Below are 27,629 nucleotides of genomic sequence, written 5' to 3'. Positions count from 1 at the left end.
ATGATGGTGGTGGTGGTGGTGGTGGTGGTGTGTGTGTGTGTGTGTGTGTGTGTGTGTGTGTGTGTGTGTGTGCTGTGGCTCTGATCTATATTATTTCTTTCATTTCATTTAAACTACAGTATTATGATCTTAGAATGTTTATTCTATAAAGTAGAAGCACACTGCAGTGAACAATTTTATGACTGCCAAGCTTTTGTGGAACCTATTGTATTGTAGCTTATTAACTTAGAAAAGGATGATTTAGATTGCATGTGTTCTGATCCTATAAACTTTACTGACCACAAATAATGAGTGAATACGTTACATGCTGAAATAGAGGAATTGCTTTAAAGAAATTTATTTGTTTCTGAAGTGATGGCGACCGTGACACAATGAAACTGTTAAAAGTCAGTTTCAAACAAAACAGAACAACACAAGCATCTTTGGAGACACTATACATACTATAAAATGAAAGGACACTTGTCCCTTAATGTCCCTTTACCCTCCAGTCATGACACTCTGTGCCCCATAATGATAGAAAATCCCTTATGATAGGCTTCCTCTGCCTACTTTGTACCATCTGCCAGGGCACTCTGGTGCAATATCATAACTAAACACCATAGCCATTTAACTGTCAAGGACTAGAGCTTGAATCCAGGTCTGACTGGCTCCCAGACTCTCCACTTATCTTTTATCTCCAGCCATCCTAGATGTTGAGTTTATCTTTCTTTTTCAAATACAAAACAGTCACAAAGTTCTTTCGCCTCCTGTGAGTGAAAAATTTTGCTACATGTAAAGCATATATTTCTTGATGAAACATGATAGACCAAAGAACAACTCTGTAGGAACCATTGGTCATTTCTAAAATGCAAGCTTCTAAGGAAAAGTGCTATATCCCTCTGGGCTCTTGTCACATTGTGGGGACACCTTCCCAGGAAACTTCTTGAATTTAAGAGAAAAATGTGAATATAAAGTAAAGAGCATGGTCTTTCCTAGTGAGTCCAATGGCTTTATGGTGCCAGGCATATATAAAGAGTTATTATTTTATTTTAAAAATTGTGTGTGTGTGTGTGTGTGTGTGTGTGTGTGTGTGTGTGTGTGTGTGTGTGTGTGTAGGCAGTGATAGAGACCAGAAGAGGGCATTAGATCTCTAGGACCTTGAGTTATGGGCAGTTGTGAGCTGCCAATGTCAGTGATTATGATAGAAAATCCTTTATGTATGCCGACTTGCCTATCTTGTGCTGAGAGCTGAACTTGGGTCCCCTAAAAGAACAGCATGCTCTCATATCCACCAAAGACATCTCCCCAATACCTAGCAAAAAACTTCTAAACATCACATGTACGTCTTATGGGAAGAAGTGAGGACTTTTTTGTTATCTTGAGACTGTCACTAGGTGGGAGGCTAGTTCTGATGGAGTGGATCATAAAGTTCGGTGTACCAAAGGAAGAGCTGGCCAGCTTCCTATAGTCACAACCATGTGCGGCCATCCAGTTGTCTCTGGGAGGGCCTGAAGCATGTGTTTGTACAGCAGTCAAACAGTGACAGACTCAAACACAGTAGAACCCAAAGGTCTCCAACTTCTGGGCTGGTTCAGAGTAGAGACCAAGGTGACAGATCTTTTCTGTAAAACCCATGAACACATCCAAAGATTGATGATTTCCTAGGTTTTCTTGGCTCTGGCTTCCCTTCGAGTTGCTATGAGTTAGTGTTACATATCTTATGTTTTGTCTTGAAACATAATAAGGCATTAAGACCACATTGAAGGAAACATCTAATGATTTTTATCATTTTTCATCATGCTTGGTTAGAAATCACACACACACACACACACACACACACACAGAGAGAGAGAGAGAGAGAGAGAGAGAGAGAGAGAGAGAGAGAGAGAGAGAGAGAGAGAGAAACAGAGAGACAGACAGAGAGAGAGAGACAGAGAGAGAGAGAGAGAGAGAGACAGAGACAGAGACAGAGACAGACAGACAGACAGAGACACAGAAAGAGGACAGTTTAATAAGCTAAAGTAAAAAGAATAGCCTAGGAGATATAAATAATTTTCTTTTTCTCCATGGTAATAAACATCAGATCTGAGTTTTGTTCTCATTAAATCTTTGAAAAATGCGTCACCACACCTAATCCAAAGTCCTTTTTAAACAGAGGAAGTCTCAGAGGTGCTTCCACACTTAGAGACAATCATTTACCCTGTCAAATTAATGAGAAATTGATGGTAGACAGATGTTGCTGAGAAAGAATAAGTAAATATTTGTTATCTACTTTGACAAATAAAATTTAATAACACCCTTTGTACCCATTTTTTAAGTAGGTGTATAAAATAAGGATTCAGAATATTTATGGTTTTTAATTATTTCCGTATAAAAGCAGTGAATGACACCCAGTGATACAGAAATGAAAAGGAAGATTAAGGATAGGAGCTTAAAATTAGGGCCAGATTCTGTCATTTCTACATAAATAAATGTCCACAAAGAAAACATTTGCATGTATAGTCAGGCCATGTATAAACTTGGTTGATGTTTAGGAAGAATTTAGAATGCTTTAGGGTTAAAACTCTGATCTAGGTCCCCTACAACTTAAAAGAATAAAAATAAGTAGGTGGAGCTGGGCGGTGGTGGCACACGCCTTTAATCCCAGCACTCGGGAGGTAGAGGCAGGAGGATCTCTGTGAGTTCGAGACCAGCCTGGTCTACAAGAGCTAGTTCCAGGACAGCCTCCAAAGCTACAGTTAGTTAAATAAGAAGGAACATCTCTGTTATCTTTGCATCTTAGGCATATTTTAAATTCATTTCCCCAACTCCTATAAAGTCATTGTTGAAGCCTAAAGAAGTCAGAGAACAGGTTTATTGACAAACTAAAATTCCTAAGTGTTTTACATGTGCCCTTTGATTTCCGAAAGAAGATACAAAGCTAGCAATGAGAAGAAGAAGAAGAAGAAGAAGAAGAAGAAGAAGAAGAAGAAGAAGAAGAAGAAGAAGAAGAAGAAGAAGAAGAAGGTTAAATAGTGGCTTATATTTAGTGGGGCTGTCTCGAAAAATAAAAATAAAAAAAGTAGGTGGCTGGGTAGAGAGATGACTTGGGTGGTAAAATGCTTGCCTTTTAAGCCTATGAAACAGTACTGATGGGTGCCTAGAATAGATCTGGGGAAATAGAGATACTGGAGAAAACTGGAGGAAATAGGATACCCAGAGTTTGCTGGCTAGCTAGATTAAATGAATAGCTGAGCTTCAGATTTGGGAGAGCCTCTGCATCAAAAAATAAAGTGGAGAACTATAGAGAAAGACACTTGATGTCAATCACTGGCTTCCACACACATGTGCACATATGTATACATATTTCCTACACACCTGCACTTGAATACATCCACATGCACATACCACACATATACAAGCACAAGCTCATGCGTGCATGTATATGCCTGAATGCACACATGTACATACACACAAATAATAAAATAAACTTTCTCATGCTTGCAGAGGATGCTAATATGGAAAAGGAGTTTGGATGAAGAGGAATGCCATACCTGTTGTTTGTCCATTTAGCTTATTGTCGAAATATGTAGAAACTTCCCAAGTTTTCCAGGCTTTTCTTGTAAATGTCTGTCACACCAGTGCTATTGGCTTCTATGGAGACTCTTCTCATTCTACCAAACTAGATAGATTCCTTGTTCTAACTGGGCACAAGGACTGTTTCTGCTCTTTTCTAAATGATACCGTGAAGGCAGGAACTTCACAGAATGTGGAGGAATCTTTATCATTTTTCTGGAGGTGGTTCAGCTGCAAATGATCTCCCAGGAATCACTTAAGGCCAGTTCTTGCCACCTAATAATGTGAACTTTCCAACATGATATTTAAAAATCTGTTAAGTGCGAACAGCTGTGCATGTCTTCTGGCATAAAAACCTATGAACTACTCTCACCCTGCTGTGCTTCAGAGAAAGCCACCTGACCTCCTGAGGCCACGCAGGAAGTAGTTCAGGAGGACTATAGGTTTGACATTTGTCTTTTTCCTTAAGTTTCAATTTTAACCAGCTTGGAGTCACTTTTCATCTCACACTTTCAACACTGTGATAAGGTTTGTTTCCCTGTGACCAATATGGACATAAAATGTTGCCACTCTCCGTTATTAACATAAAAAGTAGATCAGACACTTCAAGAAATTGAGCCTTTTTTTTAAATCTAAATAATCGATAGAGCTGTACAGAATCTTGTGTAGCTCAGTAAGTTAGAGCCCCACTAAATATAAGCCACTATTTAACCTTCTTCTTCTTCTTCTTCTTCTTCTTCTTCTTCTTCTTCTTCTTCTTCTTCTTCTTCTTCTTCTTCTTCTTCTTCTTCTTCATATTGCTAGCTTTGTATCTTCTTTTGGAAATCAAAGGACACATGTAAAACACTTAGGAATTTTAGTTTGTCAATAAACCTGTTCTCTGACTCCTTTAGGCTTCAACAATGACTTTATAGGAGTTGGGGAAATGAATTTAAAATATGCCTAAGATGCAAAGATAACAGAGATGTTCCTTCTTGTTTAATTAATTGATTTGCCTCCCTTCACCTTTGTAAGGTAAAATAATAAATTTGAAATAATCCTAATTATTATGCTTGGGTTCATATGCACTTAATTTTTTTATGAGTGACTAGTAATTGTGACTTTAAGCAGATTGGAGTTTTGTGTGGTGACTTCTACATTCCCTTTTCATGTTGTTCACAATGCTCCAAATGATATGACTACTCATCCTTCTGTAAAAAGTGTGTAAATAGACAGTTTAAAATCTTAATTTCCCAAGCTCATGTAAGGCAATTATGTTTAGAAACTAAATGTGCCTGAGCATTGCACCCGGCTTTACATAATCACCATGACCCTTGTAGAATTTTGGTCAAGCCATACTTTCTTCAAAATGAAAAGAAGAGAAATAATGACTTCCCTGATGCCTGTAAGACAGTGTGTTTAAGATGACCCTTCATGTTTCCTGATGCTATTCTGTGAAAGCAAAGTAACTAGACTTTAGCATAGGTTATTGTCTCATGTCTAGTGTTAGAATGTGAGGGCAGGGTAGAGGCAGGCATTGATCAGAAGCCACAGACTCTGGATTCTGCATTCTACTTGGCACACCCATGCTGAATGTTCTTCTCTAGCAAGCTCTTAGAGATTTTATTACACACTGAGAATCTGGACCACACACATGTGGTAGACTGATAAAATTCAAGCATTATTAATCAGAGATTGCATTGTTTAAGAAGTAAAAGTAGTAAAAGCACAAAGTGGGGCGTTCACATACCTATGATATCTGAAAAACAGTTTGAGGAAAAAAATCCAATTTTCTAGAGGTGAGGAAGCCACTGCTTTGGCTGGTAATAATTTCATACCAGCTCCTCCTGGGGATAGCAGAGTCCTGCATGGGTTGAAAATCTGGCTATGTTGAAACACCTTCTTTGACTTAAAAGAGATTACATTTATTTATTATTTTGGAATCTAAGGACAGACTTTTTCTTTGATCATTTCATAGTAATTAAGCCTCTGTTTTATCTTTTTGTATAAACCATTCCTGTTATGTTGAACTTCTGTCTTAGTCACTGTCCTATAGCTGTGAAGAAACACCATGGCCATGTCATCTCTTATTAAAGAAAGCATTTAATTGGGGACTTGATTACAGTTCAGACATTAGTCCTCACAGTTATAGAGGTTAGTCCATTATGGTGGGAAGCATGACAACAGATATGGTAGGCATGGTACTGGAGACGTAGTTGAGAGCTACACCTTGATCAGCAGGCAGAGGCTGGAGGATGGCATGGGCTTTTGCAAACCTCAAAGCCTCCTCTCCCGCCCCCTCCAGTGATATACCTCCTCCTACAAGGCCACAGCTCTTAATCCTTGTAATCCTTTCAAATAGTGTCACTCCCTGATGACTACGAATTCAAATATAGGAGCCTATGGAGCAATTCTCATTCAAACCACCACAACTTGCAATCTCCAGGATTTTTTTGCTTGTTTGTTTTTAATGAAGAGGCATCTAAATAATAACCACATAGGATTCTGAGGGATTACGCTTTGTAATGCAACCACTTTGTTGGCTTGATCCTCTTCCTTCTGTCTTCGATCATCTTGCTCACATTATTTCACATCAAGGCATTCTTTAAAAAGTGAGACTGGCCGGGCGTTGGTGGCGTGAGCCTTTAATCCCAGCACTCGGGAGGCAGAGGCAGGCGGATCTCTGTGAGTTCGAGGCCAACCTGGTCTCCAGAGCGAGAGCCAGGGTAGGCTACAAAGCTACACAGAGAAACCCTGTCTCGAGAAAAAAAAAAAGTGAGACTGGTTGTCTGGCAAGGAAACTTACACACCAAGCTTGACCACTTGAGTTTCACGTCCAGGGTCCACATCCTAAAAAGAGAGAATACACCTCCCCTGAAACTTGTCCTCTGACCTTCACACACAGACACAGATATAGACAGACACAGACACAGACACAGACTCACACGCACACACACACACACACACACACACACACACACACACACACACACACACTCACACACAGGTGTATAATCACATACATATCTCAAACAAATGTAACATTTTAAACTTAAAAATCAAAATACAATGAACTGACAAGAATGTATTCCCCTTCCCAAAGCATTTCTTTGGTTTTCATGGAAACTATACCCCCCCTTTGAATTATTTTCCTTGATATTTAATTAAATTGAATATATGTAGCAAATATAAATTATATAAATAATTGTACTTGGGATAAAATAGAGAAGATACATGGAAAATATATAACTCAGCAGGGAGGAGCCAAAAGCTATAGACTACAGCTGTTGAGTGTCTAGTATTCAGAACAGGAAGCTAGGGACAGAGATTTAGCAGCAGCTAGGCAGAGGTTGGTCCAGAGGCTTTCCTCTTCCTGCCAAAGCCTTGGCTTAGCTCCCCAGGGTTCTAAAGATGGAGCCCTCTATGGCAGCTTTCCAAACAAATGTGCTCTTTTCCTGAAACCTCAGAGGATGTTTCTCCACTACTTCAGAGCTTTCCCTAAATGTTTTTATATTGTAGGAAGAAGAAAAATGAGTATATTCTGTATAAGTATATGCTTTTTTGTTTGACTTATTTTTCTCTAATGTGTAGTTGCTATTTTGTGGTGTTAACATGTTTTGTTATTTGATGACAAATATGTGTTATATAACTTACATTAAACCATTGCATGTAATATATATATATATATATATATATATATATATATATATATATATATGAGAGGCAAAAAGAGAACTTGAAGTTGAAGGCTAAAAGTCTCAGGTTCAAGGCTCACACTTGTAAACATTACTTGGGAGAATGTCAAAAAATCAGGTTACTTCACTCAGTTTTCTCTTCTGAGGAGGCAGGCAGGCTGTTATCTTTCCCTGAAAAGACAATAGATGAAATTATTTTAGCATTTCAAATGTCATGTAGGACTAAATGCATGGTGATACTCATTAGACTGTATAAAATACAAACAACAATTTATGTATGATGACACTATCACCAGAGAACACATTAGAGAAGCATTTCTTCTTTCTTCTGCTTTTCTGGTGTGCTATTATTGAGATGAGCACACAAAAGGCACAATATTTACTATTATGCACCTCTAAACAGTTTCCAAAATGAATCTGCCCTTGTTGCTATCATCTTGATTGGCAAGCAGCACATCTTTGGTTCCCCAACAGCCCTGCTCAATTTTTTTTCCAGTCTCCATGGTATGTCCCCTTGCCATGATAATGACTTTTAACAATTTAGATTATTTTTGTCTAATGTCAACCTATGTAAATGGAATTCCACACTATGTGTTCTTTGTGCCTGTCTTCTTTTACTCCCTATTGCAGTTACATCCAGGACTTAGAATGCAATATATCTCTTGTGAATGTAAGTTAGTGCAGGATGCCTGAGTCACAGGGTATCCCAAAATCAGCTCCATTATATATTCCATCCAGCAGTGTGTGGTGATTCTTCTAGCTCCGCATCCTCAATATCACTTATAATGTTTGTTCACTTCAAATTTCCTGTCGACATAACTTTTATAATTTCAATAGGAGTATTATATTACTCATCTATTTTATACATTATTTCAGAATAAAGTGACATTTTACTTATAACCTCCTTATTTCCCCTTTTTTAATCATCTCTCCTCTGTCTCTCCAATTCTGTCTATAGTATTTCTAATTCTATTATTATTTACATTCATAGTTCTTACACTGATAACTTGAGCTATTATCTTATGATCTTGAAATTAAAATTTTAGAGAACCAACATAATTGTAAGGATGTCTAAATACATGCAAATTTATCAAAGTGCATCCATGGAAAAAAGTAAGCTTTTAATAGGATACTTAAATGTAATGTCATTTAAAGAGTAAAAAGCCTATGATTGAAGGACTTAGTTCTTCCCAGGTTGAGAGAAAAGAAGGGAATCAAGGTGGAACAAGGTAACTGGAACAATTTGTAGAATTTGTAGGTGTCTACTCACTGGATGGCTTTTCTGCAGGTATTATTGCAGGGTATAGGGAAGACTGTTTTCTCTTTGAAGGAGGCTAATTTTTCAGAATCTGTCTCTCAGAGAATCTCAACCATATACATGGCCAATTTACATAAACCAGGATAGCCCTACTGTTCCTTTTCTTGATTAATAGTCATGGGCTTTGGGGATTTCTTGCTTGAGTTACAGGGGTAATTGCTTCACCTCTCATGCTTGTCTGGCTTGTGTGAGACTTAGCCCTGAGGTCTGGGAAGGAAATCTAATCATGACTAAACAGAAATTCTGCATCCTGTCTCTTGCTTCATGGGCACGGACTAATCCCACTTCACTGAGAGCCTAGTCATAGATTAAGCTTCCAGCGGGCTCACAAAGCAGTTGTTGCAAGTTCATTTAACACCGTTCTTACCTTTCCCTCTTATGTGAGTGTGCTGAGTCGGCCTTTGTTCTGTAGAGTGTGAGAGGGTGTGACAGAAGGAAGCAAATATTGTTTACAAAGAAGAGAAATTATAGGGGATTCGTATAGGCGATCTTCAAATACTTGGCAATTCTCACAGGAAAAGAACATTTGTTAAATAAGTGTGATTCCAGAATTAAAGACTAGAAAAGAGGGATTTCAGCTTAGTTTATAATGATAGGCATTCTGAAACTTAAAGCTTTTAAATAAAGAAGTGATGTGCTAATGGGAAGAGACACCCTTGATGTTGAAGGCTAAGTGTTGAGGCAGAGGGTGCGGGATAGCTTGTCAGATCTTTAGGGTCAGGATGCTTAGCATCTGTCTCACTTCAAGATGCTGTGACTCAATACACTGTATTCCAAGGAATCTGAGATGTCATCTAGTATAAAAAGCATCCTGATTTCAGAGAGGTTAAAATGTGGAAAACTGAGGGTATTAAAACTGCTGAACTATGGTTCATATTCTCTTATATTGGGAATCAAGCATAGCCTGATAATTTTTATCATTTTCTCTGTTTGCCCTCCCCTCTCATATTTTATATACTCTTGTCAGTCCCTGGGTGTGCCTGTGGGTCACAAGGCCTCCCCTCTCACATTTTATGTACTCTTGTTAGTCCCTGAGTGTGCCTGTGGGTTTATAAGGAAAGATATTTTCTATTAAGTTTCTTGCAACAAAGTGCACCCCCATGTGACCTATAGCAAATGGGTTTTGAAAAGAGTTTGTTCTTGTTGCACAGACTCCTCAATAGCAATGTCAGCCTCAGGTTGGAGGAGGCTTTGTAATTGTGGAGAACAGTTGATACTTGATAGTTCCTTTCAAAATTAAAAGAAAATTAGTTACTATTTATTTTATGAGAATGTGCATTGCTTGAGTACATATATGGTCACCATGTATGTGCAGGTGCCTGAAGAGGCCAGAATTGGAGTTGGACTTGGAATTGGAGTTATAGGTAGTTATGATGCCTAACACGGGTTCTAGGATCTAAAACTATGTCTTCTGGAAGAGCAATACATGTTCGTAACCACTCGGCCATTTCCCTAGCTCCTAAATATTATTATTAATAATATCTAAAATTTGTTTTTCCAGATCATTGTATAATGTTACATTTGAAAGCTGATTTTTTCAAAGCAAACAGCTAAAATAATGCCATATGCAATCACCATTCATCATTAAATTTTTCTAAGTACATTAAAAAAAAACCAAACCTTCCCAGTTACTTGGAGTGCTCATTGACGTGCTGATATAGTCATTTATGACAGCTGGGCTATTTTCTTCTTAATGGGCTGATGTGGGGGAACCAGGGTCTTGGGACTTTGTCAGATGAGTGCATGCTGAGCCTGGATACATTAGTGAACATCCCTCAACTTCTTTTAGAGATGTTGTCATTTATGTCAATTGAGGGAACTTGCTTGCAAAGTGTCCAGGGTTTTTACTTCTTAAGGCATCATGTCCTTGTGTCTCTTTTGAAGTGGCTCAGGAAAAATTTCTGAATTTCTTGGCTTTCATACCTCTCAGTTGGTGCTTTGCTCCCATACCTGTGCACTTTGTAAACTATGCACGATGTTTGTTTTATTTTCATAAGTGGGAGGAATATTGTCTGAATATTTGCAAGTTCATGCAATGTCCTTAATAATTTCAAATCCATGAACCTAGATAGAAAACAAATAAATGCAAAATGGAGCCTGTGGTTTTCTCATTAAATGGCACTGGCTGTCACAAACATTGTTTAGAGTTTCATTTTCTTTAATATGGATATGTGATTTGCAGACATAGAGTGCTGCTTTGAAAAGCCCCTTTGTTTACATGGACAGGCTCACAAGCTATAAATACCGGAGCACATCTGTGGGACAGGCCTTAGAGGTCTGCCTGCCATCTCTGCTAACTAGCAGACTCTAAGGCCCCTGCAAGAGCACACTGGCTACTGTCACCTCACTTGTGACCTTTTTCACAGCCAGGATCAAAGCACCACGTTCCCGAAGCATTTTCCAACCTCTTTCCTTCCCTGTTACATGTTTCTCCTAGTTTCCACTTGTTAGATTAAGAAACCAAAATGTGTCTTTCTGAGGTTGCAAAAGATGAGCAGCCAGGCTATTCTTTTCACCTGGAACTATTTTAACTCCCTACTTTCCTTGATAATTGAAGGCAGCATCTCAGATTCTGTTAATTTGTGATGCCTCAGTGGCCCTCTGTCATCGTGTTAAGGCATTACTGAACGTGACAACAGCACGTATTAAGACAACTGACACGAGGCTCATGAGAGAGCAGAGGAAAACACCTAAACCATAAGGAGGAGATGACAAGAAACATGTGACACATTGAAGAACCCATCTCACACTGTCCTCAGCCTACGGCCACCCTTTCTTCAGTGCTGAAAGGGTAAATCTGTATCTGTTCCTATCAGAGAGAGAAAAATAAATCCCTTGAAAGCGTACCAATCCCATGTCTTCCCAGAATTCTCAGCACTGCTCCATAGTACAGACCCTTGGGCTTAATTGTAGATGGAGAAGAGAATCAATTGACTGGGGACTTTTCTTTTTTCCCTCAGTTCTAGGAAGCTGGTGATCAAACCTGGGGCCTTGCACATATTAGCAAGCATCTACCATTGAGCTACACCCCAGTCCCCAGTAGAGCTTGTAGTATTCTGATTCTCAGGCCACAGCCGAGCTAATTATATGAACTCCCAAGGGATATCAGCATTTAACGTGTTATATAGTTATATACATGTATTCGTGTGCCTCTCTCTCTCTCTCTCTCTCTCTCTCTCTCTCTCTCTCTCTCTCTCTCTCTGTGTGTGTGTGTGTGTGTGTGTGTGAGTGAGTGAAAAATCTATTCAGAAAACTTCAATGTGCAGCCTAGTCTGAGGCCCAGCAGGCTAGCCTGACAGAGGGAGGAAGCAGCCTAGCACCTGACAGGCAGATGAAGCTGGACTCTCCCAAGGGTTCTTGAAGACAGTTGTTGCGAAGAGATGAAAAAGAAGAGAAAGGAAGGCGGACAAAGTTCCAAGCTTCCCTTCTTTGTCTAATTCAACTGGAGTCTCCACCCACCCACCAGTGGATGACCTAGGCTTCTGCTCCCGGGTCTCAAAGGCCTTGAGACTGGGCGGGGTGCAGGGACTTCAAGAAACTCCCAGAGCGCGTCCACAGCCCCAGGCGTGGGCTGGGTACCCCCCTCTCCCTCACCACGAGAAGGCGGTAGCTGCGGGTGGAAAGCAATTTGGGGTGCATAAGGAAGCGGGCTGGGGCGCAGGTGGCGCTCGCAGCCCCAGCCCCAGTTGAGCCAATCGCGGGCGCAAGCGCAGCCTGCGGGCGGCCGTACCGAGCGCTGGGCTCCGGCGGGAGCCGACCAGGCGAAGGCGGCGCAGTAGAGAGCTGAGCGCCGGCTGCAGCCTGCACTGCCAAGGGAGCAGGGCCACCTCCCAGTTCGTCCACGCGGGCTAAGCATGGGCAAGAAGTGGAGGGACGCGGGCGAGATGGAGCGAGGCTGTTCTGATCGCGAGGACAGCGCGGAGAGCCGCAGGCGCAGCCGCAGCGCCAGCCGGGGCAGGTTTGCCGAGTCGTGGAAAAGGTTAAGTTCCAAGCAGGGGTCCACCAAGCGCTCGGGACTGCCCTCGCAGCAGACACCGGTGAGTGACTAGAGCCCTGAGCCTCAGCATCCTTTCTCTCCTGATGCCAGGAACCCTGTCCGTGGTGCTGAACTTGCCCTCCTGGTGCTGGAGCCTGGGGAACTTGTGGAGCCACTTACAGGGAAAGAAAGTCCTTGTGAGGAGGGGCCCCATAGGGGACCAATCCCCTCTCTTTAGCTAGAACAGGGTCTCTTGACTTGTCTGCTGTCTGTCTGTGCTGGAATGGGACGAGTGTTGGATAGGCGAGGGGCTGACGGTCAGATCATTTGAGTTTTGTAATTAACGGGAGTGTGTGAGTTATCCCACATCGTGTGACTCAAGACTATCACTCTGATCTGTCTGTATCCCACATTCGAACTCACTTAACACCAGCTGAATGGGGGTATAATAGGAAGGGTATGTCATAATTTTACTCTCTTAATACTTGTTCTTTCCACCTCCCACCCCCACCGTTTTAATGGGTGGGTTTAATTGTTTGCAGAATGTCATTTGCATGTAGAGAATAGCAAAAATATCCCAGGTGCTCATACGCCTCTTGTTTAACATGTACGACATTCAGAAAGCAGTTTTCCCATGTGTCAGCGCCTCTTCAGTGTCTGATTAGTGCGATAAAAGCACTCATGTGAAATTAACACAGGCACTGTGTTGTGTGTGTGTGGAGAATACAGTTGATGAAAACTTCTGCTGCGTTTGCATTTCTAGTATTTAAATATTAGGTTTTCCATCATGTCAGAGGGAGAGAGCTCTGTTCCAGAAGACGGTTCCATTGGCCTCCTGTTGCTCATGGGCAAAGAGGACACACGGCTTTTAACTCGAAAAGCTTCCTTAGAAATATCAGCATGTGTATTCCTATGTTTTCAGAGGTATTGTGCAGGTTGTACATAGTGAAGAGAATTAGAGTTAATTAAATAGTTCACACTATGGACTCTAGTATGATTAGTTAGCTCATTCTAGTTCACAGGGGTTGCACTGAAGGATAAAATTCACACATAAAAGTAGCATGTGTAAACAGCATTTCTACAGAGTGCAATTTTAGTCTATTTTACTTTGTTTTCTTGTGTACAAAGAACTAGTGGCAGAAAACAATAATAAATTTGGGAATTTCAATCAAATGTTTGATGCTTTGTGGGCAAGTTTTTAAAAATATGGGTATACTCCATATACATGCAATTAATTTTATTTCAGGCACAGAAATATCCCTTTAGAAATGCAGATTTGAAAATGTCCTAAAAACAGAATTTTAATCTGAAGACAGACTTATGGAATAAATTTTGTAAAAAAGATTAATGACCTCTTACCACTTACATAAACTAAGAATTAAGCTAATTTCCTTAGAAAACATCTATATATTATTCTACTAGGCTTCTTATATTGTGTCTTTGATTTTGCTCAACAGGTGGGTGAACAGCATTTATCAGGGCCATACAAAATCTTCATTTAATGCTGTTTCGAGAATAAATGCCTTGGAGGTTACTGCCTTGAATAAAATTGTGTGTGAGGCATACTAGGATACCATGACAACCAGAAACATCTGGAAAAGTAACCATGTCCTCCTGTTTGCTAAGGGCAGGCGATGGTGCAGTATTTCTCTGTGGTACTTGTTAATTGAAACATTAGCAATTCATTAAAAGGCAGTTGAAAGCCTGTGTTTTTTTCTCACATTGCATGGCAAGTTCAATATTGATTCTGTTCTAAACTCCAAAAATAAGTCTCTTAGCTATGCTTTTAATTATCAGATTAAAAATCCCCCAAAGATAATGAGCTTTTGTCATTCTTAGGTTTTTCAATCTTAGGTTTCATTCCTGGTTTGATCTCATTAGTTCTTGATTAAAGACTTTTGACTTCATTAGTAATTGAGACATGACACATTCATGCAAACACAGGAAGGAGCAAGGGGATGATAATGCTTTCAAGGTATTTATTTACAAAAGTTTTTAATTTTCAAGGTAAGATGCCTTCTTATAATTTAATGTGATCTGGTGCTGTTTTCAACTTTTGTCATATTTTAGTCTCTGAAAAATAGCTTATAGACCACAGCTAACTTGAACAGTGTTGCTCTTTGTTGTTCTTATGAGTAATTAAGATATTCTTTGACACAGCTGTGGGTCTTATACACTGTAGGTTATATTCAGAAACAATGTGGCATTCAGCCTAATAATAAATCATATGAACATTTTACTCTTTCTTTTGAAAACAGGCTAGATAAACGTGGAAGAATTTGGTTAATTATTAAACATGGGGCTTCATTATCATTCTTTGCTCTTCTGAGACCATGAAATGACCATATAGTGATTTTATTAAAGTAAATCTTGATACTTTATTCCAATCTGGTTAAAATTCCTCAGGGGAATGTAAGGACATCTAATCCACCCAAATAAGAAAGGTTGCAGTGTTAATTTTCATTTTTACTTTTGAGATACAGGCATTAGCTCCTGCACATGGAATTATTTGCTCCAACAGGGAAACTTCTGTCACATTCTAGGACAGTGATCTCAACCTTCCTTATACTGTGACCCTTTAATACAGTTCCTCATGTTGTGTGACCCCCAAACATAAAATTATTTCACTGCTACTTCATAACTGTAATTTTGCTACTGGTATGACTCACAATGTAAATATCTGATATGTGACTTCCTCAAAGGGATCATGACCCACAGGTTGAGAACCACTGTTCTAAGCTAACAAAAGAAACTTTTCTTTATGACCCAAGTTACAGTATTTTGTGTGTGAAGTTAAGGGAGATTTGCTTAAATTGATTTTAGTTAGATTTCCTATTGATTTACCACTGAATTTGTAAGAATTTTTTTCTCAGAAGTTGAGTGCCTGCACAGCCATGATACTAGCAATTGAAGTAAGGGTTACATTTCTGGCAGATTCATTTGTAATGAGAAAGTGCTTATGGAGTATGGGAAGCCAGGGGTAAGAGAATATGCCAGAATAAGCCAGGTATGCCCCATCCATCCTTAACCACAGCTATCTAGAATCTTTTATTCCAGTGCCAGGCAGAAGTACTGGCTCTGCAAAAGCTGGAGAAAGGGGCAGCTGTTCTGAGTCTTCATGGTGGCATTTCATGACCATGCTTTGAGATTCTGGGCCACAACAGTGAGCATGCCTAACATGGCGATCTCTTTGATTCCTATATCATTTAAGAAATCTTCCTTTCTCTCCTTATGTTTCAGCTTCATGGTTTTCAGCATGTGTATAAATCCATGATCCTTTGATATTCAAATACCTAACTCATATAATTCTGATATAGTGAAGTAATATTTAATAATATGCATCCTTTGGAAATTATTTCCTCTGAGATAAAGTCTTAGATTTTTTTTAAAATCTAGAAACTGTTTAAAATGGAGGCAGATAAACTTTATTCCAATTTTATTTTATTATTGACTAGTGTGAGATTATGTGTTTGCATTTGGAGTATCGAATTAAGTTTCTTAATATTAGCTCTTTAGATAGTATTTCTATTAAGGTGGTCTATAGGCATAAAGATAATTCAAGAACTTCATGGTCATTCTATAAGATCTAGACTGCATTTTTCTTTGAAGTAGTGTGTTTGCTCTTCCTGTTGATTTTGTATTTGCACAGAAATACATGAAAAGCATTCAAAATGTAATCTAGGAAGTGCAGCCTAGTGTTGCAAATATCTAATACCTCAGCATGCATGCATTATTAATTTAAAGAGGTGATTTTCTCTAGTCCCATAACTATTTAAAGGCTTGTTTTCAAATAGATGTAGATTTAATTTAATCTCTGAGTAAGCTCTGTGTTAAAGGGACAAGAACAGTTTGAGGGAGTAAAATGATGGAGTAGTTGTAATTAGAGTTGTTTTTCAACCTTGAATGGCGTACTTGCTTCCACTAATGCTATAATTACCCTTATCAGCAGGTGCCAAACACAGAGTATCACACCTTATGCAGATAAGTGGGCAACTGAGAGTGTGCAGAAAGATCAGGGAGCACTGGGAAACAGCAATGCTCCTGAGCAGGCAAGTGGATTTCAGCTGGGTACCAAATGTATTCTGCCTGCCATGGCTTAGGCTTGAGATGCTGTGTATTTAGAGAGAGTCTGTACAAACCTGGCTCTGCTTCTGACACTTACATCCTCATTTTGGGCCTAGTAGGTGACTTCTAGCTTTTGTTACCCAAAGCAAGTATTGCTTTCTTTTATTTCCTATGTCTCAAGATATAAACAACTGTCTATCCATCCCAGATATGGTACCTACAAGAGATGAAAGAAATGATTCCATCCAAGTCTAGCTTGGTAAGGCAAAGAATTTAATTGGGTTATTTATAGGTGCATGGACACTTATAGGTAGCTACAGGGCCAAAGAAGACTGCCCCTCTTTAGCAATTGTCATCTGGCTTATATATCCTTAGGGAAGTGAGGGACCTCTTATGCCTCATGAGCCATCTCAGATCTCTTTCAGGAAAACATCAACAGACCTGATTTTGTGACATTGTTCGAGTCTCTGTGGATGGGTAATCTAAGCCTCTCTGACATCACGGTGGCAAGACAGTATCACTATGGCATGCCTAAAGGACAGGTTTTCACAACAGCTAGATTTGTCAATGTCTTGAAATAAATAAATAAAGGCTGAGTAGGCAGGGCTAAAGTTAGAAAAACTCCTTTGTCAAGTACTTGAGGAATCATGCAGATGGTGAGTCGTGGTAGTTGTGATAGAAACTGGCAACTGGGCAAACAGAATATCCCTGTTTCTCTTTCAGCATCTAATGCATCACCACAGTGCCATTAAGCCCTTAATGGTTTCTTCTTGTTGTACAAAGGGCTGTCTTGGTGGAAGTGGAATGAGTCTCCTGCAGTGCTGGTCCATCACTGAAGTAAACCATTTCTTGACAGGTCGACTTTTGTGTACTGCCTTTTGCTCATTGTGTTGCCTGGGAATACAGTTGCATTTTCTTGTTAGTATGTTCTTTTTTTTTTTTCTTTTTTGGATGAAGAGAAATCCATTTAATAACAATGGTGCATCTTGTTTAAGCATTTTGGAAATGCTACTTTTGAATAATTAGCAAAACAATGAATACACTTTTCCCCACAGTAATCCTCGTAGTGAATGAAATTTTAGTTTCATCTTTGAGGGCAACAAACATATTAGGAGGAAAGTATTTCAAACAAGTTTTGGGGAAAATATCCCTGGATGATAAGTTTTAATTTATTTTCAATTCTAAAATATGTCAGAACAGTTTCTCCTGTCATTGTTTACTGAGATTAAAAAAAACAATTGAGTAGTTAAAATTATTTATAAATAGCAAAAGAACCATTATACTCATTTGGTTAGACCAGCTGGATGTGTTGACTTTATCATTTTCATTTGCAAAGGAGGGCTGGAAGAACAAAAATGAAAGGATTCTAGAGAGTACCTGTTTTTAAGAAACTTATTCTAGGAGTTTAACAGATGACTCAGCAGTTAACAGTACTTGCTGTTCTTAGAAGACCCGAGTTCTGTTCCCAGCACCCAGGTTAGGGCTGGACCTCCAGGCTTGGACCTCCAGGTCTAGGGAATCCAATATCCTCTTCTGGAGTCTGTGGCAACACACACACACACACACACACACACACACACACACACACACAAAGAAAGAAAGAAACGTTTTAGCATTTGTCAAGCACATACAAGTTTTAGTCACAATGCTAGTTAGTTTTTGTCAACTTGTCATAAGCTAGAGTCATCTGGAATGAGGTAAGCTCAACTGCAGAATTGCCTCCATCAGATTCATCTGTATGCAGGTCTGTGGAGGTGAGTTCTTGATCAATTATTGATACAAGGGGTCAGAGGACCCAGCCCCCTGTAGGCAGTATTTGAGCAGGGCAGACGGACTTGGAATGTATAAAAAATAAAGCTGAGTGAACCATGGAGAGCAAGCCAGTGAGCTTCTATGGTCTTTGCTTCAGTTTCTGCCTCTGGATTCCTGTCTTGAGCTCCTGCTCTGGCTTCCTTCATGATGGACTGCAAACTGTAAGATAAAATAAACACTTTCCTTTATAAATTGCTTTTCCGATGGTGTTTATAACAGAAACAGAAACTTAAGTGGAACAGTCACCATGGTAGGTCCTGGACAATTTGTCTAATAGCACTGGGAGTTTAATCCACACAAAAGAGATATGAAAAGCAGCTGACAGAGGATACAATCTATCTTTATAGCCAGAGCCCACTGGAGCAAGGTTAAACAGTTCATGCCTCCTCAAAAGTGGGGTTAGAAAATCAGGATCATAAGCTTCCTTGACATGGTGATAGACATCAAGAGGAAGAAAAGCTTGCTTGGATTTGTCAGTTAGGAAGAAAGTAATAACATCTTCCTAATGGTAATTTTAATTGAATCATGGAGATAGATGCTAAATGTTGTTAAATAACACCAAGACCAATCATTCTGTGGCTCTGGCTGTGTGGAGGCTCTCATCAGCAGACTGCATGTACAACTGTCTGTCTTCTTACTTCCCATCAAATGACTTTCTTTGCTTATTACAGCTGGAATGTTAGCTCCCCTGAGTACAGATTTTTATATTATTAAATGATATAGCAAAGAACCCTGAACAGAGCCTGCCACAGAGTAATCAGTCAGATATTTGCTCCATGAATGAATTAATCAATTAGCAACATAAAAATAAAAGCAATAGTTTTTAGTTAATGTGAGGGAGATTTTGGTTCCTAGGCTTTGGGTCTGAAAGGAAAATAGAGACAAAATGTTTTATTTGTTTTTATCTTATTTTTGTTATTTTCTTTCTGGATATAGAAGAATAGTTTAAATAAATACGAGACAGATAACTATGAAATTACTCCACAGAAGTGGGGTAGAGGGGATTATTTTAAATTTACTTTTTGCATTTGCATTTAAATTTATATTGCAAATTTGCTTTTTCTTGTGATCCGTCTAGCTCTGATTCCTTCATCCTCATGGACTTGCCTAGTAGAAGGAGATTGCAGGGCTGATGCTTGGGTAGGTCTTACTTAGAAGGTATTTATTCTGGAACATTGATGAATGAGTTCACAGTTGTCATGTAGTGAAATGTATGCTTGTGGAAGCTTTTATGAATAATTCAAAGGTCACCAAAGCATCAGTTCGTGTCTTTCTCTGACCTCCTGGAATAGGTTTAAAGAATGTCAGAAATTGCCTAAGCTTTAATAAAGTGAGAACCATTCTGGATGTTCTGAAGATGGATGTCTAAGATTGAGAATTGACATGACAATCTATGTATGACAAGACAGGAACTCTCTGTCAGGGCTGCATATTCATTAAAACCTTCTCTCTAGAATACCGCAAAGTAATCCAAAAATGGGAAAGCGTTCATGCTAATAACTGCCTAGGTGTTTCCCCCTTCTGGAAAGTTGCTTTTACTGGGATTTCATGGAAATGAACTGTATAATAGTGATATTTTGGATTGAGAGCTATATTGAATAATAATTTTGCCCAAAAGGTCTGATCTGAAGCAGGTTGTCTCAACTTGGGCCATAAGTCTGCAAGTACTCTAGTAAACATTGTGGTAGCTTTGGAAAGGAGCTGGCTGAGGCTGGACTCTTGTCAGTTGTTAGCTGTGTAACCTGAAGAAATCATCCCATGGATAGTTTTTCTCACCTGTTATCTCTTCCTTTCTTACTGAGTTTATGAGTCACCCAGATGCCCTGTTTTCTTAAGGGAACACTATTCAGTGAAAATTCTTTTACAAGTCTCTTTGACTCTACTATTCATTCATTATACTTTTTAAATGAAAACATAATTCCCATATGCAAACAGAGAAAATGCTGAGGCACCGTGATAATTCCAACATACAGTCAATAAAAACTAAAAAAATTATCTTTTCTTGATATCTTTAAAATAACAAAATATTGTAGATACAGATAAAACACCCATTTCCTATTTTTCCCCCTTCCTAAAATCAGCATTCATTCTCTCATCCAAATTAAAGACTCACCTCTAGTATACATTTTTATCATTATAAAGACAAACGGATGCTGTGTCATTGTCTTCTTGGCATTTCTTGGGAACTGTGCTGTGCAGTGGATTTTCATTCGCCATTTGCCTTGTCTACTCACCATTGTTTTTTGACCTATATTGTGCCATTATATGCAAGTATTCATAATGAATGCTATGTTTCTATTTTTCTAGTACATTTTCGAAGCATACATTTTTATTTCTTTCATTTCTTATTGGGAACACCCTGCTTACTAATTTGATGGCTAATTAACTTCACTATTTTAAACTATTCAGGGAAACTCTTTTTCATTGTCTCTTTGGCTGCTGACATGTGTTGCTCTTAGGAAGATAGAGTGCCCAGCCACAGGATGGTTAAGCTTGTCTACATCTCAACCTCTTAATTATATCAAAACTTGCCAGAGACTGAAGGTGGGAGGCGCTGGCCATTGTCATTGATATTCACCCTTATGGAGTTCAGCCTGACTCAGTCTCTTCACTGCTTTTGCAACTTCTTAGCAGGAAGGAAGATGACAGTACCTGCTCCTGGATGAGTGTGAATGACACATGCCTTGATGTAGAGCCTTTGGAAGTCATGTCCTCCCTCACATGGGGCAGTCTCCTAACTCCGTGTTGGTATTCACTGGAGAGAGGAGAAGCACTGGGGCCTTGTTATGTAGGAGGTGCTTCTTTAATACTTTGGAAGTTAGAATGTTGATGAATACAGCTAAGTTGTAATATGAAACTAATGATTGTGTTGGACTTGCGGTTTGCAAAATGCCTTGAAAGGAAGTTCAGCATGGTGGACATCCACAGCACATCTCAATCACTGAAACACCCTTCTGCATCTTTGCCGAAGCTAATTTTATTGGCTTTTTTGGAACAAAAATAGGAAACTTAAGTAATATCAAAGTATAGGGCACTCTTTGCTTTTGGTATTTTTTTTATTGGTTTCTTTATGCTTTGAGGAAAATTGCCATAATAAAATTACTCTCTTCATGAAACTCAAGGCCTTTGGGAAATAATGCCTTTTTTAAAATATGGGAAATTTCAAAAATATAGGAAGACTTCATAATAATCCTATAACTTAATTTCAGCCAATATCCTCTTCTCCATTTCTTCCCTCTCTGCCAGAAAATTTGCAAAGAAATCTCAGATATTATGTTACTTTATCTAAATGTTATATGAAAGAGAGAGAATATTAATTTACTTGTTTGGATGTGGGGCATTCAACTCAGAGTCTTGTGCATGTGAAACCTGTGCTCTGCTACTGAGTCGTAACCCTGAACACTCCAGTGCAGGGGTTTTCAGCCTGTGGGTTTCAACCCCTTTAGGGGTCACATATTAGATATCCCGCACAATAGATATTTACATCCTGATTCATAACACTAGCAAAATTACAGTTATGAAGTAGCAGTGAAATACCTTTATGGTTGTTGGGGGTCACTACAACATGAAGAACTGTACCAAAGTGTCATGGCATCAGGAAGATTGGGAACCACTGTTCTAGAGACTTGGAAGAACAAATCTAAGATGGGATTTAAATACATTAGCAAGTCATCAATACCCTCAGCTATGATCTTACTCTCACATTTTACCGACCCCTTCATAATTCAGTGTTTTAGTGGGGTTCTATCAGAATCCAAATGGAATTGACACATTGTAATTATCCCTTTAGTCTATAGATTTTCCCTCCTGGTCTATTTTTTTTCCTCTAGAAAATGATTTTGTTGGAGAAGCAAACTTCTTCTGTGGAGTTCCCCACCTTCTCCTCTGTGGAGTGCGTCCTGACATTGGTATTGCACATGCTATTCTGTCCACTGTTATTCCCCACAAATTGGCTGTGTTGTAAGGCCCTGGAATCAGTTTAGATCTGATTCATTTGTGAGAATATTTCATGAGTGTTCCTATGCTTCTCATTTTTTTTCTGTATCTGGAATTGATGCCCATTGCTTAGAGAAGGAGCCAGGAAATCATTCCTTCAAAGACAGCAAATGTTTCATATTTTGCAATGCCATGGAGCCTCCTGTTGCTGCTCCATTCTGCTGCTACAGGACAAATACAACACACATACTAGTAGTACATGGGCACCACAGCTGTGCCAAATAAAATATTATTTGTAAATACCCAATTCTGAATTTGAAGCACTTTTGTGTGCTATGAAACACTAGTTTCTTTTTGATGATTTTAGATCTTTAAAGAGTATTTATTTTTAAAGAGTAGCCACTAGCTCCCAGGGAAAGAACACCAGCTAGAATCTGGATCTACCCCTAGCTGAAGTCTGCTATTTCCTGGATGGGAGCTATCCTCTCCCCACTTCTTGTTATCAGGGACTACAACATGACGATGTAATTCTGTCTTTCCTTTCTTAGTTATTAGTTGAAATATGTTTAAAGTAAATCTCCCCTCACTGACTGATGTTCCTTTTTATGCTTATACTTTGTCATAATCCATAAGTCAAGATGAATTCTTGAGAGAGATTTTTTTTAAACTTTAGAGTAATCCATGTGTTACTATACTGTCAAGGCTTAGGTTTTAATTGGGTCATTGTGTTTGGTTAACTGGCAGAGAATAGTTGGCCTTTTAATTGTGGAGGTCAATTAAAGTGTTATGAAGATGTGGGATATGCAAAAATAAATTGTCAAACTGTTTCTGAATTCAAGGTTTTGCTTTTAGTATTTAAAAATGTGGGACATTGTCTTGTATTCCCACTGTTGCAATGAAATTAGCATAAACTTGGGTTAGTGCTACACAGATGTATTGGAGTTCTGTAGTTCAGAAGTCTGACTTGGCTTCACTGCACAGAAAAGCAGGACGGCGTTCCCTCTGTGGTGTCTAGGGAAAAATTATTGACTTGACTTCTCCAGCTTGCAGAAGTCACCTACATCCTGTAGCCCATGCTACCTCTGTATTACAGGTAGGAAAGTTGAGTCTATTCCCACTTCCCTCACAGTCTTTTCTGCCACTCACAGTTAAGATTATGTTAGATCCACCTATATAATCTAGAGACCTTATTGCAAAGCCAGATTATTAGCAATCTTGTTTCATCTTCAACCTTAATTCCTATCTGCCATGCACACTAACATGTCCCAGATGGTAGATATTAGAGTCTAGGAGGTCATCATTATTCTGTCTCTATGGGTATTGTTATATTACTCAATGAGTCCTTTACCTTTTGGAGTATGAGATTCAGAGTGAAAACTGTACAGGTAGAAATGACCTCTACTACTCAGTAGACTTTGAAAAAGGAGTGCTTTTTATCCATTGTTTTTATAACACAATTCTGTCCACGAGAAGCCTCAAAGGACACAAGAGAAGGGAATGTGGGAAAGTCTTCTGAAAGACTAACTTGATATAAGGGAAGAGATTGCATAACTTTAAAAATAGAATGGGAGGGAACTTGGGATATCCAGTTAATCAGTGGATAAAGTGCTCGCTGTGCCAGAATGAGGACACGAGCACCCATGATCTCCAGTGTCCGTGAAAAACTTGGTCACAGCAGCAGGCATCTGTAATGCTGGTAGTGGGGTTGGGGAGAAGAGAGAACAGAGAACAGAGACTACCCAGGGTTTGCTGACCAGATCACCTAGCTAAACTGGAAAACTCTATGTTAATAAAGAGAACCCACATCAACATTATGGAAGAGGGATGGAGAGGAAGACAGAGGAAGACAGAGAGGAGTGCTGTGAAATGCTGTCTTGAAGACATGACATGGCCCATGGCACCTACAAGCTGAAATAAACTCTTTTCTCCCCAAGTTGCTTTTGGTTATGGAATTTATCTCAACAGTAGAAACTTAAGATGAATCCTCAACTTGAAATTTTGAACCACAGCTACTCTCTAAAGAGAGTTCTTGTAATTTTTCTAGTAATCTGAGGATATCTGATGTCTCCTGGTCTCCTTGGCCCATAAATGATGAGCAATTGTAGTAATAGGTAGTTACTTTGTCACTGCTTGTAGGAAAGAACAAATAGAGAAACATTAGTAGTAATTGAGGGCAGACCAATAGATTGTCTTAAAATGCATAGGCCAAACATGACAAGAAGTAGAGTATCCTTTACTTTACAATGTTTTTTGATATTTATTTTTATTTGATGTGTATGGATGTTTTGCCTGTATCCATGTCTGTGTACCATGTGCATGCAGTGGCCAGAAGAGGGAATCGGATCCTCTAGAATCTGATAGTTAACAATGCTTAGTAGCTACCATGTGGGTGCTTGTAATAGAGCCCTGGTCCTCTGGCAAAACAGTCAGTACTCTTAAATGTTAAGACAACTACCCAACATACTTTTCTTAAAAACAGGATTTCAAGAAAGTATGGTTTTGTTACAAAGTCTAGAAAATTCTACCCTGAAAAAAAAAGGACTAGAAATACAACTAAAGAGATATTTACCTCAAGGAATATATTACATTTAGAAACAATAGTAGACAATTTTCAAAATAGCAGATTATATGTGATTGCCTAAACCAGACCTTAATGGCAATGAATAGCACTTAAAACATAAACCTTCAGGGAATCAGCAAATAGATTAATTTCCTTATAGTGTCTGTCAAGGAGGATGAGGCTGTATTTTAATTGTTTAGGATACTATAACAAAATGCCACAGGCTGGAAGGCTTATTAACGGGTACTTTTAACATTTCTACAGGTTAGAATGCCAAACTGGACTTAATAGCTGGTAGGTGGAGTGATATTTTATTTGTAATCTAACAAATAAAGCCTCCCTAAAGATCAGAATGCAGAGCTAAGGCACTAAGTCACATACCTAGTTAACAGCTAATCCACTTGTTAGACACACACACACACACACACACACACACACACACACACACACACACACCACCACCACCACCACCACCACCACCAACAACAACAACAACAACAACAACTAGTTAGCCATAGAGGTTGGGCAGAGGTGGCATACACCTTTAATCCCAGGACTCAGGAGACAGAGGCAGATGGATCTCTGTGAGTTCAAGGCCACCCTGGGCTACATGAGAGTGAATCAATCTAAAAGAGAAACAGATCTGGTGCCTTTAATCTCAGCACTAGAGATGAATATAAGACAGGAGCTCAGGGCAGTCTGGGGTTTGGTGGAGAGCATTGCAGTCTGCAGTCACTCAAGACAGAATTGCCACTGCCCTCGCTTGGTCTGAGCCTTGGTAGAGGTAAGAATGTTCTAGTGGTTTGGCTGATTTGCTTTTCTTATCTTCAGCTTGCACCCCAATATTTGTCTCTGGGTTTTTATTATTCGTGTTACAGGTGGGGTTTTCCTAGATAACAGTATTTCTGCTGTGGGGAATGTAAGGGTCTCTTTGGGTTCTTTTTAAGTAATACCGTCACCCTATTTATGAAGGCTTAACAGTCATGACCTAAGCACCTCCCAAAGATACATCCCCAAATATGCTTATTCTGGGGATATATTTCATCATGCAGCTTTTTTGGGGGTGAGGTGGGGTGGGGATGGCACTTTTAGTTTATTGTAGAATGTCCTTTTATAGTAAACTTCAGAAAATGTTCAAGGTGAACAAGGCCTTTAAATTAGAAGGACAGATATTTGGGGCTGAAGACACCATGGCCTAGAGCAGCTATGGTTGGGTCAAAAATCCACCTGTGTAATAAGTAGTTAAAGAAGGCCATCTTGGATTGGGCTTCAACATCAAACATGTGCATATCTGGGCTATGTTTGGAGTCTTAAGTCCTAGCACTTGTTTAGAATTATAGGAAAATAAACAGATGAATTCATGAATTCACAGACGATAAGCACCGTGCAGGTGATTGGCTTTGGGGGCTCAAGGCATTCTGCAGCTAGTTAACAAAGGCCCAAGAAGCATGCCATAGGAACACAAAGATGAACATGAGAGCTTTAGAGGGCTATGAAAACCAAGGCAAATACCGAAACAAAGATGCTGACCTGAGATACAACATTTCACTTTGCTGCTCCTGGGTTTATGGTGAAGAACTCCGATGGACAGTGTCATAAGTTACAGACTATGAATGTAATGAAGTAGGTAACCCTATCCATTATGTTTCTTTGTTGTCTTTATATGACTTTCATAAAATCATCCCTTCCCACTGGTTATGGGGACAGACTTCAGTGGTGAGTGCTTTCTTGTCATGCAGAAGGTCCTGGATTTGGTCTCCAGTACCAACAAACAGACAGAGCTTCCAGATTTACTGAGAGGATGGAGTAGAAACAGGCCTGACATTTGTAGTTGCCATTTGTTGTCTACACAGAAAGGGAGAGCCACTTTCAGAAAAGGAGCCACTTTCTTTGGCTTCATGTCACAAGCCATCTCTCCACATATAGACAGATTGCAAACTACAAAGATGGGTTTGAAAATTACTTTCCTTCATGTGAAATGAATGGCAAGTCATTGTAATAAATATGAGTTTTTAATCATTTTAAAGTATTCAATATGCCATTAATAAGTGAAATTAGCTTTCCTTAGAAGATAAACAGTGGTGATTACCATCATAGTGAGAATGATTTGGGTTACAGATACAAAACAGTTTATGATTTCAAGTTATTAAATACCACTATAGGATGCAGTGGCAGCCGTAACTAAAGCAAAAGCTTCATTCATGTTATCAAGACCAAGTGCTGTTAATTAAACAAATGCAGAAGGAACCAGAGATAAGTAACAGTTAAGCCCTCTGTTTGTAACTGACCCATTACACACAGAGGAAAAACAGTTTGCAAGAATATGGAATCTTTAAAACTGGTGCCTTTGGATCTACTAATGGAGACAGACTATTGGGCTGAAAGGATAATATCACCGCCCTGTGCTGATATGAATAGTGAGGTAATTCACAGCATATTGTATTACTGCATAGCTTGTGAAACTCATGATATAGAAGGCTGGCATTGCTTCTTCCTGGGGAAAACATCTGACTAGTAAAAATAACCTTGCATGTGCCTCAGGTATCATCTGGTCCTCCATTTAGTACTTTGCTTCAGGACATTCTTCCTATATTGCTTCTACCTGGCATGTTCTGGGACCACGTGATGGTAGATGAAGGGTGAGCGAGAGAGCATAGTGAAGGACAGCCAGACATAGATGTTTCACATCTAAATAGGGAGGAGGAAAGAAGGGAGGAAAATGACTTCAATTTTTAAATATCTAAATACTCAGAG

At 39.2% G+C, this 27,629-nt stretch overlaps 1 protein-coding gene and 1 long non-coding RNA gene across 6 annotated transcripts in view; one reads left to right on the top strand and one right to left on the bottom strand.

The window, feature by feature from the left end:
• The first annotated feature begins 12,380 nt into the window (after positions 1-12,380).
• LOC100770216 (transient receptor potential cation channel subfamily M member 3) overlaps positions 12,381-27,629 on the top strand; it is an 809,714-nt gene continuing 794,465 nt past the window's right edge. For all 5 annotated transcript variants that reach the window (XM_027406525.2, XM_035441916.1, XM_035441910.1 and 2 more), the window contains exon 1: positions 12,381-12,563. In XM_027406525.2, coding sequence (XP_027262326.2) covers positions 12,381-12,563 — 183 coding nt within the window. The remainder of the gene's footprint in view (positions 12,564-27,629) is intronic.
• On the bottom strand, positions 16,818-21,717 carry LOC113831492. Its single transcript, XR_003483540.2, has 3 exons — positions 18,435-21,717; positions 17,945-18,107; positions 16,818-17,461 (listed from the first exon to the last, which is right to left on the bottom strand). It is a non-coding gene; the product is annotated as an uncharacterized LOC113831492 (long non-coding RNA).

The sequence above is a fragment of the Cricetulus griseus genome, chromosome 3, assembly GCF_003668045.3.
Source record: "Cricetulus griseus strain 17A/GY chromosome 3, alternate assembly CriGri-PICRH-1.0, whole genome shotgun sequence".
NCBI classification, from domain to species: domain Eukaryota; kingdom Metazoa; phylum Chordata; class Mammalia; order Rodentia; family Cricetidae; genus Cricetulus; species Cricetulus griseus.
The sequence above is the reverse complement of the archived record's forward strand: the minus strand, read 5'-3'. Positions and strand labels throughout refer to the sequence as shown.